Source organism: Eulemur rufifrons, chromosome 7 (assembly GCF_041146395.1).
Source record: "Eulemur rufifrons isolate Redbay chromosome 7, OSU_ERuf_1, whole genome shotgun sequence".
NCBI classification, from domain to species: Eukaryota; Metazoa; Chordata; class Mammalia; order Primates; family Lemuridae; genus Eulemur; species Eulemur rufifrons.
The window spans coordinates 116,275,727-116,295,719 of record NC_090989.1 but is presented as its reverse complement, the minus strand read 5'-3'; the positions used below and the strand labels follow the sequence as shown (position 1 = coordinate 116,295,719).

Sequence of the window (19,993 nt, the reverse complement as noted above, 5' to 3'; positions counted from 1 at the left end):
AATAAAAAAAACACACAAACATCACAATCTCTGCTTTTAAATTCACAGTTACTAGGGGAGGTAGGCACACAAATGGATGATTTCAATAAGATATCACATAGGATTCATTCACGGTCTCTACCACTATCTAGTGTTTATCTGTTCTGTGCCAGGCACCGTGCCGCATGATGGGGACTCAGAGTGACCTTGAAGCTTGGAATCGAATGCAGCAGTCGAATGTTGTGGATAGTGTGGGAGCAGGAGGGAGGCTAACTAGACTGGAGAAATCCTGGAAGACTGCATGGGGGAGCTAGCAAGAGGGAAGGTGATAGAAAGGGAATTCTATGTAGAAGAAACAGCATGATCAAATGCACAGTGGCATCAAACACTTTGTACCTAGGATGCTACCCAGCTGGCCCTGTGTAGATGACTTCTTACAGTACTATGACTTTCAGAAACACCTGACAAAACACCTTCCTTTGTCCCAGTGGTTTGTCCTTAGGATTGAACGTGGGGCCTCTGGAACATGGGCTGCAGCAGCTCCTTGATCTCATCCTCCGGGAGGTGCTGGGCCAGTCCACACAGGTCCTGCATGCTATGAGGAAAAACGTAATTGCGTATATTCTCCTTCACGCATTGTCACTCTCATCCAAATATCCTCCCATTGCAAATTCCCTGGGGTTGGGCCTCACAACCATTATGTGCAACCTTTGCGCATGGCGTGCTCAGAGAAAACCCCGCACGTGGCAGCTGGTTACTATGGGGGCTCAGAGCTAAACTCAGAGTGCACAGTTGTCTGGAACGTGGCAGGGCTGTGGTGCAGGGGCCACAGCCCAGTTCCTCACTGGGGAAGCGCATTGATCAGGGCCACTGCTGAATGCCATGTACGCGTTGTCACACTCCATCCTTAGTCCAACACTGTAAGGTCACTGCAATGGTCCCCATTTACTGGTGAGGTGCCTGAGGCTTGGAGACCTTCAGTAACCTGCCGGAGAACAGTCTGATCTCACAGAGTCAAGCCACGCTCTTTGCTGCATCTGAGTCAAACGTGCTTCCCTGAGGCTTCCCCCAGCGCATGTGTCCTTGGCACTCAGGCCTCCGAGGTGAACGCTCAATCTGAAGGCCTCTCCATCAGCTGCTTCGCCTTTCATAGCACTCATGCCTCTCTGATAGGACAGCGCGGGCTTGTTCATCATCTGTCCCTCTCCCGACGCACTCGCTGCCGTGGCTGTGGTACTCCCAGCAGAGCCTGGCACGTGGAAACAAACCTTCAGCAAATGGTTGCTCAGTGAACAGCTGTCTGGCTGCCCTAAGCCCGGCCTTCTCCACGGTACTGGTACCACCACGGTGCTGCAGGTGGCCCGCCAGGAGCTGGTGAGGAGCCTTCTGGTGGCTGCAGCCTGACACGAAGTCCCACACATGAGGACCTTCTGAGCGTCTCACGGGTGAGGGCAGGCGGTTCCACAGCTTTCCTTTTCTACTTCGGCAAAAGGACAGCATCTAATAACATTCTATGTGACAAACATATGAGATTTGTAAACGAATAGTATCCATAACTCACATTGGTGACTCAGATTCATGCTTCTACATGCAAGTCTGTCCGAGGACAGCTGCACAGCCCTCTCAGACACGTGCCCTCGCCAAGCGCGGGTGCCCGCTGTGGCCAAAAAGTCACTGGCGCTTGCCTAGAATGGGCTCTGACTTCCAGTCACTGCTGCTGTTGTATGGATCAGTTCCCGTGGCGCTCACTCACACTGGTGATGTTTGGCGATTGCTCTGTTCTCATGGAGTGCTGTATTGTGGTTTCATTCCTCTCCAGCGCTTCGTCATCTCCAAGTTGTTTTTCCACTAAAAAGCAGTGACATGACCATCAGTCCTATGTCAGTGGGTCACAGTTCTGAGTGTCTGAGAATCCCTGCACCCCTCCTTGTAACCTCATGTGATCCTCGAGCAATTGTGCTCTCTTTTGTTTTGTAGCAAGAAAGTTCCTAAAAATCACCCTGTGAGGCAAAATGGAGACGTGGGGTGAGAGGCACAACACTCAAAAACGTCATCAGTGGTGCACCAAAAGGGGAGAAAGAGAAAACACTGCACAGTACTACACAATACTACGATAAATACGGCACTTTGCCTTGGAGAGGCCCGAGCTTTGCTTGTGGAAGTGGATGTAAGCAGGGTTGCAGCAGGCACATTACTGAGAGCGGTGGAAGGTCGTCTCTGGAAGGGATGGGAAGGTGTAACTGCACACGCAGATGGTCGTGGCTCATGACACAAGGGGAACTGAGTAGCTGGCAGGTGTTTGAGGTGTGTGTGTGTGTGTGTGTGTGTGTGCATGTTTTTTATGTTCCTATATGGCTCAGTTTGGCTGGGAGCAATTTTCTGTATTTGCCCAGTGTCTCTCAGGGAGGAGATCTTGCATAAACAAATGTAAACTTCCCATTATTCTCAAACTGTTCCCTTGAGTATTTGTTGGAACAAATAATCTGTTGGACCAAATTCCCATTTTCAAAACACGTGTCCTAGCAGAACTGACTGAACCTGCTTTACTTTTAATCCTCTCCTTGTTTATTCAGACTGGGCCAAACGGATCGAGTACCAGCCTGGCTCGGGGAGCGTGCCCCTGTTCCCCAGCATCCGCCTGGAGACGTGCGACGGAGCCGTGTCCTCCCTCCAGATCACCGCGGAGCTGCAGACCAACTACATCGGGAAGGGCTGTGACCGGGAGACCTACTCGGAGAAATCCCTCCAGAAGTTATGTGGTAGGTTTTTCTCTGTTGGAATTTCTTAAATCAATTGTTTTTAAATGATATATACAAATAAAGCACACCTTATTATACTAGGAAAGAATCAGCCCTCCCCACCTGCATTGGTGTATGTAACTCCTGGATGGATTTTAAGTTTACTCATGGAGGAAAGGTTGGAAGGTTCAGCCTTGGGTGTTGGACACCCCTGGTTCAGACTCCACTGACCAGCTGAATGGCTTTGGGCAAGTGATGCAGCAACACCTCTGTTCTTCATGGGTAAAATAGGCATGAAATGGCACGATGAGTTTAAGAGCCCCTGGGACAGAGGTCTGCTGGTTAGCAGAGAGCCACCTGACCAGGGTCAGCAGGAAGAGTGGTGTCAGTCCCCTGGGAAGAGGCTGGTTTCCTCCCCACAAGGCCAGCTACAGAATTTGCAGGGCCCAGTGCAAATAAAAATGTGGGGCCCTTGTTCAAAATGTGGGGTGCTTGTTCAAAATATGGGGTGCTTGTTCAAAAATTATCAAGAGTTTTAATATGGCAACAGTGAGGCATCAAACCAAGTGCCCACAACTAAGCACGGGGCCCTGTGCCCCTGCTCGGGGCCTGGCTGCCCACAGCAGAGAAGAGACTGGGTGGGGGCAGAGGTGGGCAAACGAAGATGTTTATGTGTGGGGGACAGAGGGCTTGCCATCCGTGGGCTGTGGGATGGGGCCACAGGAGAGGAGGCAGGCCAGGAGTTGGGAAGTAAGGCTGATGGAGGGGTGCTATGAAAGGTGGGTTCGGAGGGGACTGAGCTTTACTGAGACCTGCTGCATGGCCCTGCCGGACTCTACATGAATTACTTTACTCACTTCTCCCATCTTCACTGTGAGGAAGGTGTTATTCATCCAATTTCAGAGATGGAAATTTGAAGCCCAGACAGTGAGAATGACTTGTTCAAGGTCACCCAGATAGACAGTGACAGAGCCAGGATTGAAGGAAGGTCTGTCTGAGTGATGGGCTCTTTCACTCAGCATCCACAAAGACTAGCCAGGCGTCTGGGGCTGGAATGTGCATCTCTCCAGCGAGCCTGTGGAACGAGAGGATGAGCATCCAGTACGGTGGGAACAGTCCTGTGTGCTTGGTAAACCAGACTGCGGATGTGTTGAGGGGCCTCCTTCATCCCCACCCCGCGTATAATTCATTTCTTTCTCATTCTCACCAAGAACATTCAAGAACTCACATTTAACTCTCCAGCCATGCCGTGGGGAGCTTAGGAAAGGGAGGTTCCTGAATGTAGAGTCTAGCCTGCCATCCCTCGGGGGACCCCTCCACTCTTACCTTTGGGGCATTTCTCCTCCCTCAACATTCACACACACACACACACACACACACCCCTTCACACACACTGCTCTTGCCCGAAGAACTAAGTGAAGATTTTTGGAATTGAATGTGAAATAAACCCTACTTGGGTATCACCATATTCCTTTGATCACATCACCTGGCTGGCAGGGAAGGCCTGTGAGAACACAGATCTCTCCAAAATTGTGCAGTAGAATGGGAAAAACACCATGACTTCAATATTCCAAACAGCTCTTGCAAAAATGGATATAAGGGACTTGCAATATTCAGAAAACTGCTTCCAGTCCTCTCTTCCACTGTGCGTGCAGATAAGCCATCTAAGATGACATCTTACTTTGAATGACTATCCCATTTGGCTCCCCCTCACCTGAATTATAAGTCAACTCGACCCCACGCCTCTGTGGGTTAGAGTCATTTCCTAAACTCCTCCAGGTTAGAAGGAGATGATGGAATCAGCTTGCTAAAGATCAGATGGGCCCAAGGGCATGCGCTTGTGATTCGATTTTGAATGTTGCAGGGGAGGGATGGGGAGCTATGGAGTGTGAGAAGGTTTTTCTGAGGGAAGAGGCTTTAGAGCAAAATTGCATCTGGTGTGTTAACACAGTTCATTCCATCTGGGCTGCCAACCTCGCCTTGCAGAAGGGCAGGTTAACTCAGCCAGGAAGACAATTTTCCCTCAGCAGGCGGCCTTATCTGGTGCTGGGAGCCACCCTTTGAAGAGAAGTCTGTGTTTCTCTCTGGCGGCCTTCCCCATAGCACCGCCCACCACACTCATGGGAACCCTGTCCCAGGAACCCCCATGGGCAGACTTAGTCCTGCCTCCATGTTAGAAGTCTGACTCTTGAACTGCACCGGGGCGGGGGTCGGGGGAAGCTTAGGAAAAAAGGCAAAAAGCAAAGGAGTGAGACCCAAATGCAAATCTGGGGCTGAGGTCTGCTGCCACATCTGGGCCCCAGCCTCTCTCCAAAGTCCAAGGGAAACGCAGGCTAGATTTCTTCTAAAACCGAAGCTGGGTTGTAATCCCTGACTCCTGATGGCACCTTTGGTTCTGGAAACAAGTTTCTGTGTGTTTTCCGTGGATGCCGGAAAAGCTGCTTGCCAGGCTTCCCCACAGGGGAACTGCCAAGACACCTTAAGGCTCAGTATTCATGCATTTTTCATCCTACAAATCTTTATTGACTTTGGGTGGAAGCAGGGAGACCAATTAGGAAATTATTGCCATAGTCTAAGCAAGAGATAATGAGTTCTGAACCAGAGGAGTGGCAGTAGGGATGAATTTAAGACAGATTTAGGAGGCAAAATCATCGAGATTCAATGATTGATTAGCTGTCAGGCATGAGAAAGAAAGAGTCTGAGAAGGCTCTAGTGTGAGTATCTAACCAGACGAGGATGCCGCCAACCAGAACTAGGAATCCAGGGGCAAGAGCAGACTTAGGGGACAGTGATGACAGATGCCTGTAAAACATCCAGGTGTAGGTGCCAAATTCTGGCCTGATTCTCAACGCTCCCGAGGATCTGCCTCCACCCTGCTAATCCGTCACCGCAGCCCATTTTGTCCTGATGCTCTGCCTCTGCTTGGTCTGGGCTCCCCCTTTGGTCCTTCTGCCTGGATCTTTCTCATGCCTAGGCCCTCACTCAGGATGCTCTCTCTCTCCTTCCCCGTTCCAGCGCCTTCCCCTCAGTCACTATTCGCTGACTCTGTGCACACCAGGAGTCAGTGTGTGTACCTCCAGGGGGGTTTGAGTTCTGGAGTTTCCTCTGTGATTCTGTAGCTGTGCAGTGACCTAGCCAAGGATGTGATTCCAGGAGATCATTGTGGAAATCTGGTCATGGCCCACCTGCTTCCTCCTCATGCAATGTAGGCTCCATGAGGAACAGTGAGAGAGTCTGTTTAAGGGGAAGTTGGACAATAGCTGGTGTCAAGCCTGCTGTCAGGATGTACCTGAGCAGATGCAGCAGCACTTGAAATGGCCTCTTTGGGCCTAGCAAAGCGCTGGATGCCAGGCATCTTGCTTCCTGAGATGTGTACCCGGAGACACTTTTTTGGACAAAAACAGTGGAGACCCCTGAACCTGTGTCCCCTGCAGCTTGTAGCGCCAGATGTAGCCTAAGATCCCCCCTCCACTACCTTGCTTTTCATGAGGCCAGGATTCTTGGAGGAACTGGGCCAACTGCTTTTCATTTCCTCTGAATTCAGAGATTTAGATGAAGGACTCTGAATCCCAGTACCAGGCTTTTCAGAGTTGAGCGTCACATAACTGCCTTAAATATGAAATGCACCATGAAGCCTTCAGTGAGACTTCTTGGCCAAAGTAAATTTGACATAAACAACAGCCCAATAAAAGGCCTACTTTGATGCCCTACATCACGACATGTTATGGAAAATAGAGACATTTGTGATGCATGTGCCCTTCGTAGCAGGGAAGCCATGGGCTGTTCCTTGTCGGGATCGCAGGGCTCCTGGCAGCTGGCCAGAACCTCCTGCACACGACACCTGGGCCAGCTGTTTTGTATGTGAAGTAAAGAATTCTGAGGACATCATCCTGTTGAAGCAAAGGCCGCAGAGTGAGAGCATGCTATAAAAATCAAGTGGTTCATCTGCCAGAGCAATGCAAGTGATCAGACCTTAAGTTGTTCTCAGGATTTATATACTTGTGAATCCAGTGGATTTTCATAGAGGACTTTCCATTTATTTATTCATTCATGCATGCATGTATTTGTTAATTCAAAAAAATATATTTATTGAGTGTTCAAATGCTGTCCTAACTCTTGAAATAATATAATATAATAAGACCATTAGGGGTCAGGTGTAGTGGCTCACGGCTGTAATCCTAGCATTCTGGGAGGCTGAGGCAGGAGGATCACTTGAGCTCAGGAGTCTGAGACCAGCTTGAGCAAGAATGAGACCCCATCTCTATTAAAAGTAGAAAAATTAGCCAGGTGTCATGGTGCATGCCTATAGTCCCAGCTACTCAGGAGGCTGAGGCAGGAAGATCACTTAAGCTCAGGAGTTTGAGTTTGCAATGAGCTATGATGACGCTACTGCACTCTACCCAGGGTGACAGAGCAAGACTCTGTCAAAAATAAAATAAGATAAAATGAAACAAAATAAAATAAGACCATTTAGTTCTTGTGTCCTATTGCACAGTGGAGCAACTATAGTTAATAATAATCTATTGTGTATTTCAAAATAGCTGGAAGAGAGAATTTTGAATCTCCTCACCTCAAAGAAATGATGTTTGAGGTGACATATTTGCTAATTACCCTGATTTGCTTATTATATAATGTATGCATGTATCTAAACATAACATTGTACTCCATAAATATGTATAATTTTATTATGTATCAATTAAATTTTTTAAAAAATTAAAAAAAAAAACCAATTCAGCCTCCTGGGAAAGACAGACATGTTAAAAAAGTTACAGTGCAATTTTTTAGGAGGTATAAAAGTCCATGGTTTTCTACTACACCTTGCAGCTTAACAGAACTTGTTGTCACTAAAAGTCACCATCAGAGGCTTTTATACCGTCAGAATAGCCCAACTACAGGAAGCGATCAGGGCTTTCTCCAAGACATCTCTAAAGAGCTGGAGTTTCCAGGGGTGACAGCATCAACCCCTAGTCATGGCCTTCCATTCTCAGAGAGAATGGTGCTTCCATTCCGTAGTGCTTCCATTCTCAGAGAGCCGAAGTGGGCCTCCCATGGACACTAGGTGAACACCTGTTGGGAGTCAGGTTACATCACTAATCATACATCTGACTCATGGATGATGGCAGTGAGCAGTAGGCTTCTCTGTGCATATGCTTATTTCTTGGAGGTCATTTAAGCAGCTACCATACAACATTCCTCCTATGTGGGGAAGGAGGTTTTTGCCTGCAGTGGCCTTGCCCAAGCTGGCCAGCAGTTACGTATTCATGGCCCTGCCCCAGGAGCCTGGCCTGCCACCCCTCATCTAAAACCCCGCTTGCTTCACTAGAAATCCAAGTTTCTGATTCCAAGGCCTTGGAGGAACCCCTCTTGTCTGGGATTCTAGAGGTGGAATGATAGTCTGATTATAGGATCAACAGAGTATGAACTCCTGAAAGGACATCAGAAAGTTCTCCAGGCCTATGTTTAAGGTGTGCAGATGGAGAAATGGGAACTGTAACTGCTGATGTCATCACTGGCGTGGATTATCAGTCAGGATGGGACAGGTTATGCTGCCATAACAAATGACTGCAAACTCTGATAGGGGCTGAAATAATGAAGATTTATTTATCATTGCCACCACGTCCTTGGATCGGCTGTGGCTCTGTGCCATGTTGCCTCTCTGCCAGGTTCCAGGCTAATGGAACAGCCTTGATCTAGAACCTTGTGATTCTTTGGCAGATGGAAAAGAAATGGTGAATCACAGATGGGCTCTTAAGGCTTCTGCCCTGATAGAACACATGTCAGTTGCACCCATATTTCATCGGTCAGACCAGGTCACCTGGCCGAGCTGGTATCATAGGTCAGAGAAGTGTGTTGTGAATAGAATATGTTCTGCCACCATGCAGTCCTGGCAGTTCACACGGCACTTGTCTTGGCCTCCCTGGATTCCTCTGAGATTCTGAATCACAGAATTGCTTTTTCTAGCAAATAAAAGACTTTCACTGGATCCCTAAAGGTAGAGCCATTTCTGTCTGATTCATTGCTGTGTTCTTATGACAGTGCCTGGGTAACTTAGACATTATGTAAACATTTGCTGACATATACAGCCAATATTGCTGATGGTAAGAACATTCTACAGAGCCAGACCCGTGTCCTTGATTATACTGTTCTTCTCCCTGAGACCCTCCCACTCATTCCTGCCCTTGCCCAAGCCTTAGGGTGGACCCTGAGAAGGTGTGACCTGAGAGCTCACGTCAATCACCCTTGCCACAGGATGCTTGAAGGGCTAAGCACCCTCTGGCCTCACCAAGGCCACCCAGGGCAGAATGCAAACCCATCAGTTACGAAGTCCAGACAGTGGCCACCGTCCCAGACCCCATTTGGGCTCTCACAGTACAGTGTGCCCTGAAATCTGCCTCATTCATCCCATGCCCACCCTTATCTGCTGGCTCAGAGTGGCTCCCCCCACCTGGTGGGGCCCAGGGAACCCCACCTCTGGTTCCAAGCCCCCAGCACCCAAGCTGCAACTGCTGTGCACCAGACCAGCGTGGATCCTCAGCAGCCTGGTAGCCCCAGGAGGATTCCACAGGAGCATCTTAAATACACCCTGATGTGCAGATGGTGCTGCTCCATCTCTGCAAGTGATGTATCCTGTTTACCCACTGCTTTCCTCAGGGATCCCTGGGGAGAAAAGAGACAGAAAAACCTTACAGGAAGTAAATCTCTCTCAGTTTGTTTAAGGGTACCAAGAAATGAAATACAATCTGTTAAGCTTATGGAAGTCTGCACCATCTGGTTAAATGCAGCTTGATGCTTTCCGGCAGGCAACATCTGCGGGTTAGGGAGGGTGGCTTGCTGCTCCCCCTCAGGAGAGAAGACAAAGAAGCTCCATGGTGATGGCTTTGCCAGGGCACATGTCATCCTCAGCGTGTCCCTCTGAGGAAGCAGCAGCCTGAGTAGGGAGGTGGGGTCCCATGAGCCTGGGCTGTGCCTGGCAGATCAGCTGGTGGGTCTCCTGGACACTACTGCACTACTGTATGGTAGAAAGAACTACTGTGAGGCTGGGCTGCCTCTGGCTGGCTGCATGACTGTGTGACCTTGGTCCAGTCGTTTCCATCTCTGGCCTCAGTTCTGTGTCTGCCAGATGAACAGGAGGTTACAAGATCTGCCTCCAGGTCCACTGAGGTGGTGCAGTGGGGAGCGTGTGCTTTGGAGCTGGGACGTCCTGACGATGGGCCTACTCACCAGCCGGCTGTGATCTGGGCTCGCTCAGCCTTGGGTTCCTCATCTGTAAACCAGAATCGTGAGAGTGTTCACCACACACACGAGTAACTAAGAAAGAGTATGTGAGGTACTTAATTCAGGCCTGGCACCCACTCAGTGTCCGTAAACAGTTCATAGGAAAATGATGAAGGTCTGTAACTATAAAACATCAAGTTCTGTACATAGCCAATATATCTGTAGAATAATCCTGATCAGTGCTGCATTACTTTGTAACCAGTTTTGCCTCCCTACCTTCCCGCGATGCCTTCTCCCATGGCCCCATGCTCTATACCTGTCTCTCTCCCTCTGTCCAAACCTTTTGGAGGGGAAATGCATGATCAATTCTTCCCTAGCCTAAGGTATTAATTGCAGTGTGAATTCTACAGGAACTGCAAGCCCTCAGCCAGAAGAAGGCCCCTCCAGGGGTGCAGTGTCAAGCCCTGCCAAACCCCACCCACTTTCCCTGTGTGGAGGCCCGGCTGCTATGGACGGTGGCAGGGCTGGCCTTGGCAGCTGCCACCTCTGCCCTGGGCCCTGCTGGATTGTGTTGGAGCCATGGGCTTGAGCTGGAAGTCAGGAGCCCAGAGCTCTCACTGTGCATCTCCATGGCCACACTAGATTTCAGGAACGAAACACCTTGTGTGTCCCCCAGTCACCAGCTATCTTCACACTGGCAAAGTCTGGTGTCAGACCCCACTTACTTAATGGATCAAAGAAGCTGTGGCCATGTTGTCTCCTAGGAAAATTAACTTTTCCCAAAAAACCTTGTATCTCCCATTCCCAAACTCCCCACAAATCTATTCCTGCTACCTACTGCCTTAATAGATGTCCTTACAAATACCTATGGAGAATGGTACCGAAGGAGGACAAAGGCTTTGGTGGTCATGAAACATTGGTGTGAAGTAGTTTATCAGGTAAGGAACACAGATAGCAACCAAGGGGGCAAGAGCACGAATGAGAGCAGTAAGTGTGATGAGAGGAGTCAGGCATGGACCAGGGGCTGGATGGGCAGGCTCACCCAAGCACTGAGTGCACGGCCAGGAGCATCTCATGGGGACACTGGGTGGGAGGAAAGACCGTTGTAAACATTAACCTAGTGCCTACTGTGTGTCAGGCGCAGTACCAGACAAAATCCGTAGGCAGTACTCATGGAAATAATACTATCAACGCTGTCCATACTTCCCCTTGATGCGTACAAGCTACAGCATGAGCTCAAACTGGGAGACCTGAGCCTCCACCCTCTCAGATACCACAGTTCCAAAGGCCTCCCCCAGGGTGAACCTCTCATGGTGCTAAGCAGAGCACCTAGGCTCTAACGGTGAGTATTTTTCTCATAGCATAATCCAAGCCAATGGGTACAGACCTGATGATCTATTCCAAAGTTGGAGGAAGAACTGGCTCAGTTGAACATTTTCAGAGAATTGTATTGGTTTATAATAAGGCACATTTCTGAGGGAATTTCAAAGGTCACTTTAATTGTAGCAGATTTTTGGTAGTGGCTGAATTTGAAAGTGAAACCCTAGGTAAGATGAGGCTCCGAGGCACAGAGGTCAAAAATCCAATAACCATGGACACATGGCAGGTAATACACACAACCACTGTCCATTAAACCCATCAGAGCTTATGACTGACTGGTTAGCGCCATGCCAGGAGAGTCCCCATGCCCCCGGCCCCCAGCACAAGGCTCACCTTAGAATCCCTGACTCTTATTACTTGAAAATAATAGAAAGCTCCCCGCATAACTTCTTTCTCGAAAACCTGAGTCCTGCATGTGTATGGAACAGAAGGATGCAGAGAACTCTGCATTTGAGCCTCTAAGGAGAGTCAGCAGAGGCCCAGGGATCCTTCTAGCAGGGCAGTCCATCTTCTCTGCCAGGCCAGCCACTCCCTCTCACCTCAGCCCTCCACTAAGCTGTAGGGGTGCTTCTCCTAAAACACAGACCTGCCCACGGCAACCCCACTGCTTCAAGTTAAGTCCTCATGCCTTAGCCTGGAATAATAGCAGTGGCAGAAATAATGATGATGATGATGATGATGATGTTATTGCTAACACCACGTGAATCTTCATCACTCAACGAGCATGCTGCCGCAAGCCCCAGCACATGCATTATCTCATTCAGTCCTCACAACTCACTGGGGAGAGGAAATATAGAGTCAGAAAGGTTGTATCTGACTCACAGTCACACAGCTAGCAAATCATGCTGCCTGGTGTCAAATTCAAGTTTTTCTGACTTCAGAACCCATGTTCTCAACTACTACACCATTTGGCCTCAACAAATGGTTGTCAAAAAGTATGTTGAGTACACACACCCCTTCTTATGGGATCAGGATCTAGATCTTTCCCCAATCACAGCCCTGATCATATTATGCCAATTTGTTGGCCCTGAGCTCCCCCAGGTCAGGGACTGTGTCCAATTCACTGTCATATGGCCAGCTGGTAGCAGGGGTCTTGGCACATGGTCTGTGCTCAGTAGATGGCAGACAGGTTAATGGATGGATGGGTGCATGAATGAATCCATGCGTCCAAATCAAAGCCTGGCCTTCTCTGGTAACCCTCCTTGCTAATAAAAGCCTCCAGGGCTCTCCCAACTCTGTAAGCTTCTCCAACACTTTTTTCTTGCACCCTGCTTGACACATGTAATACTTTTGCCTGTGAGTTATTGATGCCTCCCCAAGCAGACCATAAGCTACTCAGGGGCTGGGATGGCATTTGGCACTTCTTTTCCCAAGTCTCTTAGCTCAGGGCTAGGCATAGGCCTTTCTGAATACGTATGCTGAGTAGTTCATCCAGACCCAGGAAGAGAAAACTGAAGGTGAGGACAACTGTCCTGTGAGCAATGACCCTTTGTCCTTTCTGTCCCCACCCCTGCAGGAGCCTCCTCTGGTATCATTGACCTCTTGCCATCCCCCAGTGCTGCCACCAACTGGACTGCAGGACTGCTGGTGGACAGCAGTGAGATGATCTTCAAGTTTGACGGCAGACAGGGTGCCAAGATCCCCGATGGGATTGTGCCCAAGAACCTAACGGACCAGTTCACTATCACCATGTGGATGAAACATGGCCCCAGCCCAGGCGTGAGAGCTGAGAAGGAAACCATCCTCTGCAACTCAGACAAAACAGGTGAGTCTGTAGCCCAGCCCCCACCCCCAGCCCCCCATCCAGGTGGCTACCCATTATGTCCCAGCTGGTTGGGCATGGACAAAAGCAGGGGCCTGAGAGGGACCCTGGAAATATATTCTGGTCCCTGGTTTTCTGGCTGCTGATTTGCCAGGCTTGGTATTGAGCAGGAGTAAGAACAGGGAGAAAGCAGAGATACAGACACAAAGAATCTAAAAGCTGGAATTAGTGGTTTTCAAACTGGGTTCCTCAGAACCCCAGCATTCCCAGAAGTGCCTTGGGGCAGCTATAGGCGAGATGGGGACTGGGAAGGAATCTTCATCCATACTTCAAGCAAAGAGGCTCTCTCTGCCTTTACCATATTACATATAGTAAGATTTCCAAAAGCTTTCCTTTGAATAAGGTCCTGCTAATAAAATCACTGCCATATGGAATAATGACAGCTAACATTTGTTAGACATTTTCAGCACGCTGAGACTGTGCAAGGCAGTTCACAGCTTGGGGGGTAAAAGTGCTCCACCACTTATCAGCTACGCGACCTTGGGAAAGTTGCCTAACCTCTCTGTGCCCTCACTTTCCCTGTCTATAAAATGAGCAGTATTGTATTATCTTCCTCACAGAGCTTTTATGAGGATTAAATGACTATATACACAAAGTGCTTAGGACAGTGCCTGGCACACAGGAATTGTGACTCTGTTAGCTATTACTAAACAGTTTCTCACATCTCTACAAATAATTTTATAAAAGCATTATTGTGGTTCCCATGTTAATGATAAGAAGACATCCCTGAGAGGTTAAGTAACTTGTCACAAGTAGTTATACAACTAGTAAGTATCGTAACTGGAACATCAGCTCAGATCCAGCTAGATCCAAATCTTTTGTCATTAGACCCACAAGCATGTGCATGTCCGGGCGCGCGCGCGCGCACACACACACACACACACACACACACACACAAATATCCTGAGATCTTATGCAAATTTGACAACACTGTCTTCAATTATAATTCCATAATTTCCCATTTCAAATGCTTCTTTTGTTAAAATACCCCAAATAAATAACCACAACACAGATGTAACAATAAAAAGACAATGCAGAAGCATGGCTGACCTGCTGTCAGACAGCCGAAGTTCATATCATAGCTGACCACTTGCTAAGGTGCGACCTTTGAGGAGTTGCTAACTCCTCTCTCTGAGCCTCTGAGCCTCAGTTTCCCCATATTTAAAAGGGGGGAAATAAACATGAAATAAAGGATGAAATCAGTTAGCAGCACCAGATGTATTGTCAGTGCTCCATTCATTTACCTGATGTTGTTATTATCGTTACTTCTGGTTTTATTCTCATTATGCTGCTATGAGAACCCCCCACGTTCCTTGTTCCAACTGATCTTCACACTAAGTGTTCCTGTATTTTCAGGATGTAGAAACTGAGTCAGAGCTGCCTGGCTTTCCCCTAGTCATATGACAAATCTATATAGGAGTCAGTGCCAACAACAGGTTATTCTCTGGGATCTTCATGCAGGAAGCACCCCCAGACCTGTGTGAGGTGGCACTGAGGTTTAGCACTGGGTTTGGGGCCAAGCCCATGCAGTACCTGGTAGAGTGAGGAGGAAATTGGAATACGGAAGGTTAGTGACTGGCCCAGGATAAAACAGCCGATTACTGAGAAAAACAGGGTTGGACTTAGATCCTCTGACCCCGTGTTCCAGGCCCATGCTATTGCACCAGTGGTTCTTGTTGGAATAAACTAGCACACCGGCAAAAATGTGCAGATGCCAGGGCCCCACCCCAGCTCCACAGATCAGAACTCAAGGGGGCCCTGTTGGGCAGCCATGGCTGAACCCTCTGCATTAGCCAGTGATGCCCCACTGGCATCCCAGCACTCCCCCAAACAGGCATTCAGCACCCCTATATTGGCAGGACCTGCTACTGTTCAGCGTTGGCTCTTGTATGAAATGCTTTACAGTTTAGCTCAAGACTGGCACAGAGGAGGTGGGAAGATTTTTCTCTAACTTCTCTGACTTAAAAATAAAAAACTATAAATACCTCATCCTAAATTTTGAAAAACTGAGAAATAAATTAAAACTTGATTAGGGTTTTTTATATCAGAAATTTTTTTCAAGTGATTAAAGCAACATATGTTTATAGCAGAAACATGAAAAACACAGAAAAGTATAAAAGAGAATACATAAGTTTATGTATTCTCTTTGATACTAAAATCCTCACACTTGGGAGATATTTTCTGATAATATTTAGTACATTTCTTACAATGTTATTTTTACTTCTATGTAGAATGTCCCTACAATTTTCAATCTATTTTTATAATACCCATGATACTATTATGTTATCAGTTTCCTTTACATAATATTTTACATAACATTATATCTAGATCATTTTTCCATGTGATAAAATATTTTTAGAAAATATGAATTATATGACAATTTAAAACTCTGCCATGTGGATTTATCATTCTTCATTTAACTTGCTCTTTTTTGTTAGATATTTAGATTGCCTCCTCTTAAATGCAAATATAATGAGTATGCTGGACATTTCTGATTATTTGCTGACCAGAAGTTGAATTACTGATTCAGAGAATGTGTGTTAAGAAAGCTATTGGTGTGAATTGCCAAATCGCCCTTCATGAAGATTGCACTAATTTCTGTCCAGTACGCTAAGTAAAGCTTACTAATGGTGGCCCATTATGAAGTAATTCATAAACAGATGGACAACAGAATTGATTAGTCAGCAAAGTCTAATTGCAGAAGAGAGAGAGAGAGAGAAAACCACTATCACCACTACCACCAACAAAAAAACTCGAAATGGCTAACTCTCTTTCATCATGGTTTTCCCTTGCATCATTATCCAGTAGGCCTGGGTGGGTCTGGAGGGTGGGGAAGCTCACTTTGCCCAGACATTCAGAGACTAAGGATTCTTGCATCATTCGTTGCTTCCATTCTCAATCACAGAACAAAAAGTTAGAATAGATTGGAACACAGAAGGCTTTTATGGACCAGGACAGAAGGTGGCATATTTCATTTCTAATCACATTCCATTTCCCTGAACTTGGCCACGTTGCCCCACCTGTGAGGGGGGATCTGTGAAATGAGTTTAGCCATGTGTCTAGGAGCAAAGAAAACACATAGCAGTGTCTCCCCCATGAGCATATTGCATGGGGCACTTGTGCCCTCTCTGACCTCCCTTGTTGGTCCTTACCTCTCCATTCCCCATGGGAGCAATGCTCTCTCCAGTCACCTTTCACGATTCCTCCTCAGCCCCTGCCCTCTCTCAGTAATCCCCTCCTGCACACACATTAGCCCCTCCTGGTTTCTGTCTCTGAGCTTAATGACTGATATGGCCACATACAGTGCTAGCCACTTCCCTACAGAGCTTTCCAAGAGAGGGGCCAACTGTCCAGCAATCACCAGGTGAGAGAGGCAGAGATGTCAGTTTGATAGAAAGTGCTAAGATGGTCTTCCTGACTGCTGGGAAAGGAAGGCATACTCCCACACTTCCAGGGGTGTCCAGAAAACCACTCAGAAGGATCAAGGTTGTCTTCTGTAGAGAGGAGTAGGAATCTCACTCTCTGCTGCCAGTTGGCTGAGCTGTAAACACTCTTGGGTCTGCTCCAGGCTGATGTAACAGCAGAGCCCAGGAAAACCCTGGGAAAGTTTGACTCATATTCCCAGGAGTTTAGGGTACATGAAAGCTGAGGCCTGACTCTTGCCCAGGGTGTCTGCAGCCTGGAGCTGCCTCAATGGTAGGGTGAGGAGAAAGAGGCAGTGAGAACAGGTTCCCCACAGAATACAGGTGTTTTTGTTCTTGTGGGCCAAATGGGCATCCAAAACTGTGCAAAGCTAGAGCCCAGAGGGCTGCATGCCAGGAGGAGGGGATCCCAGCAGCAGGGGCAGATGTGTGTGCAGGAGGGGATTATTGAGAAAGGGCAGGGGCTGAGGAGGATTCATGAAAAGTCAACTGGGAAGAGCATCTTTCACACCAGGAATGGAGAGGTAAGGGCCAACAAAGGTGGGTTTGGGGCAGGCACACATGTCCCAGCCATCAGGAAAGGGACCGTGTCACTTACTATATCAATTCCTTCATAAAGATTTGTATTACAGCCATCCTTACTGGGGCCGTGGCAGATAAGCGGGACAACATAGAGACCTCTTCAAAGCCTTTCCAAAAACCAATCCATGCACCCATGACGGAGCCATATATAGACACCTGCCACCACAGAGGACTTTCAGTATCCATGTGAAAATGAAAATCTCCACCAGCTTTTTAAAGAGACTTTACACTTCTCTTCTGCTCAGCTGCCTTTGCCTACCTCTGACCATGATTGGAGCTAAGAGGATGTTGGGGGATGAGAATATGGAACAAGAAGAATGAAAGACGTTACCCCATCCTTTCCCTGTTGTTGGCTGCCATTAATTTGGTAAAACTAATGGGAGGGGAGGGGCATATCTTTTAACTGGGTGAGAGACTGATGTTTGATTTGGATTGAACCCTTCAAGACTATTCTAATATCTGAGAGTGACCAGAAGGCTTTAGGATTTGCCAGAGACATGAACAAAGAGAAGGGAAGAAGGTTTCAACAAAGAATACCTAAGGACAGGAAAAGAAATGAAGTTGATTCCTGAGCAAATCACATCCCCAACACATTGGATAAGCCAGGTCCCCTGGCATGTGTGTTGGCACCAGGAATCCAGAGAAGGGGAGGTAGAGGGAGGGAGAAACCTCCTAGACCAGATGATGTTCTAGCAGAGTGAGGTCTGCTCTTTCATTCCTCTTGCTCCACCTCCTGCCCCCAACCTCTCCTGACACCAAATCCAACTACAGGCAAAAATTCTTTCTTTATATATTTCCTAACAGTTATCAACAGAAACTACAGAAAATCAGTTACACAGTGAAAAGGGGACAAGAAATACATAGAAAAATCCCCATAACTGGGCCAGGAGGGTTTGGTGACCCAGAGGCTGAGTGGTCACCCAGACATTGGCCTAGGCCAGTCGTGCCATGCTTGGCACCTGACCACTCCCCTTCCCACCATTCTTTGGTTATGTTCTCAAGAACGGTGATGCTTTCCTGAAAACAGCTTCTGACTCTGCTTTGTCATGTTGTTGTGGTCACGAGGCAGCGTAATAGTCCTTATAATAAGTAACAGCTATTGAGCATCTGTTCTGGGCAGATGCTTTTCACACATTCCCTCATTGTATCAATTAAGATGCTTTCAGCTACAGAGAATGGAAAGTCCAGATCAAACTAACATCACATAACCAAAAACTCAAAGCAGTAAAGAGAATGTGGGTTTCTTGTAACTGAAAACGTCCAGGGCTGTGATGGCTCAAAGTTATCACCAAGGTAGGGTCGCGAGGCCTGGCCCTTGTCAAGCAGCTTCTCAGATCCGTGCCCAGACGTGCATCCACTTTTTGTGAGCAAATATGGCTGCAGCAGCTCAAGCTTCCCAATGATATAAGACAATTTTTTGAGGGAAAGAGAGTGTCTCTTCTGTTTTCTTTCTGCTAAAAGAGAAATGGGTTCTTTCCCAGAACCACTAAGAAAAGTGCCCGTTCAGTGGCCTGAATTGAGTCACTTGCCAATACCTGACCGAAGCCCTGAGGCCGGGGAAATGGCCTGCACTGCTGACTGTGGGCATGGGTCCTGAACCAGTCACCACGGCGGGGCAACTGCGTGAGCCTGTAGGCCGGGAGCACCCTAAAAGTGGAATTGTGTTGATTCCTCCCACCCAAACTTCATAGGCAAGGTTTGTGCAGGATGTACGGAAATCAATCACAGTTTCCTGTTCTTATAGCACATTAGGATAATCCAGCATCCCTGTCATAATACAGTTAAGGAAACTGAGGCTCTCCCAACATCATCCAAAGATACAGCTCCACCCACATTCTCTTCGAATCTAGGGCCCATGTTCCTTCCACTACACACGATCACCTGCTCACTCTCCCAACATTTATGGAGCATGTTCCTCCTGGGCGTTCTCTGTGTGTGCTGTCATGTAGTAAATGTGAGTTCTCTGAGCACCAAAGCACAGCTCCTCTTCTGCCAATTGGCAGTGTCTCGTGGCTACAGGCATCATGGCTGGGATCCACGACATAAGATTTCCTAAGCAAGAAAGGAAGTTTCATATCAGGGGAAGAAAAGTTCCCATTGATTGTCTGCATATGGGGAGGGAAATTTATTCACTGCTTTGGAGAGTCACAGAACTATGTCTAATGCTGGAAAATCAATCTCCCCCTCCTCCCAGCAGCTAAAAGTGAGGCAGCTCCTCTTAATATAAATTAGGTAGAGACAGGAGACGAGCTCTGTGGTCACTGCTGTCAAATCTGATGAATAAAATGAAAACCCAGAACTTGAGGAGAAACCACTGTGTTAAAGGAGCCCAGAGTGGCTGATGTGCTTGGCAGAGAGTCCCCCAACCCTCCCAGAAGCATTTGTAACCAAAAATACAGAGCTTGTTAACCTAAGTAATCTTTACCCTGGGTCTGATGCAGTATCTGACTGTAAGTTAGGTTGGTATTTAAAGCCCCAATGGCTTCTCAGCAAAAGTTTTGCTGTGGGTTTTCCTCTCCCCATTTCAGTGAGCTCCACCATGTGTGTTCTAATCTAGAACGATCATCAGAACCAGTTGTAAATGAGAAGACGGGAATGCACGTTCCTTTGTCCTTTGAGCTGTGCTAGGTGATGTAGCAGCGAGACTCCTGTGATGGAGACTGACACAGGGATTCTGTCACTCCCCAAATCCTCATTCTGCTTTTCAGAAATGAACCGGCATCACTATGCCCTGTACGTGCACAACTGCCGCCTCGTCTTCCTCTTGCGGAAGGACTTCGACCAGGCTGATACCTTTCGCCCTGCAGAGTTCCACTGGAAGCTGGACCAGGTATGGCACTCCCCTCACACCGGCC

The 19,993-nt window shown here is 47.8% G+C and overlaps 1 protein-coding gene across 1 annotated transcript in view; it reads left to right on the top strand.

Annotated features, from left to right (window-relative positions):
- Positions 1-19,993, top strand: part of CLSTN2 (calsyntenin 2) — a 359,457-nt gene that overhangs the window by 259,021 nt on the left and 80,443 nt on the right. Inside the window, exons 6-8 of the mRNA XM_069472011.1 lie at positions 2,553-2,738; positions 12,829-13,077; positions 19,847-19,968. Of these exons, the coding sequence (XP_069328112.1) occupies positions 2,553-2,738; positions 12,829-13,077; positions 19,847-19,968 (557 nt within the window). The remainder of the gene's footprint in view (positions 1-2,552; positions 2,739-12,828; positions 13,078-19,846; positions 19,969-19,993) is intronic.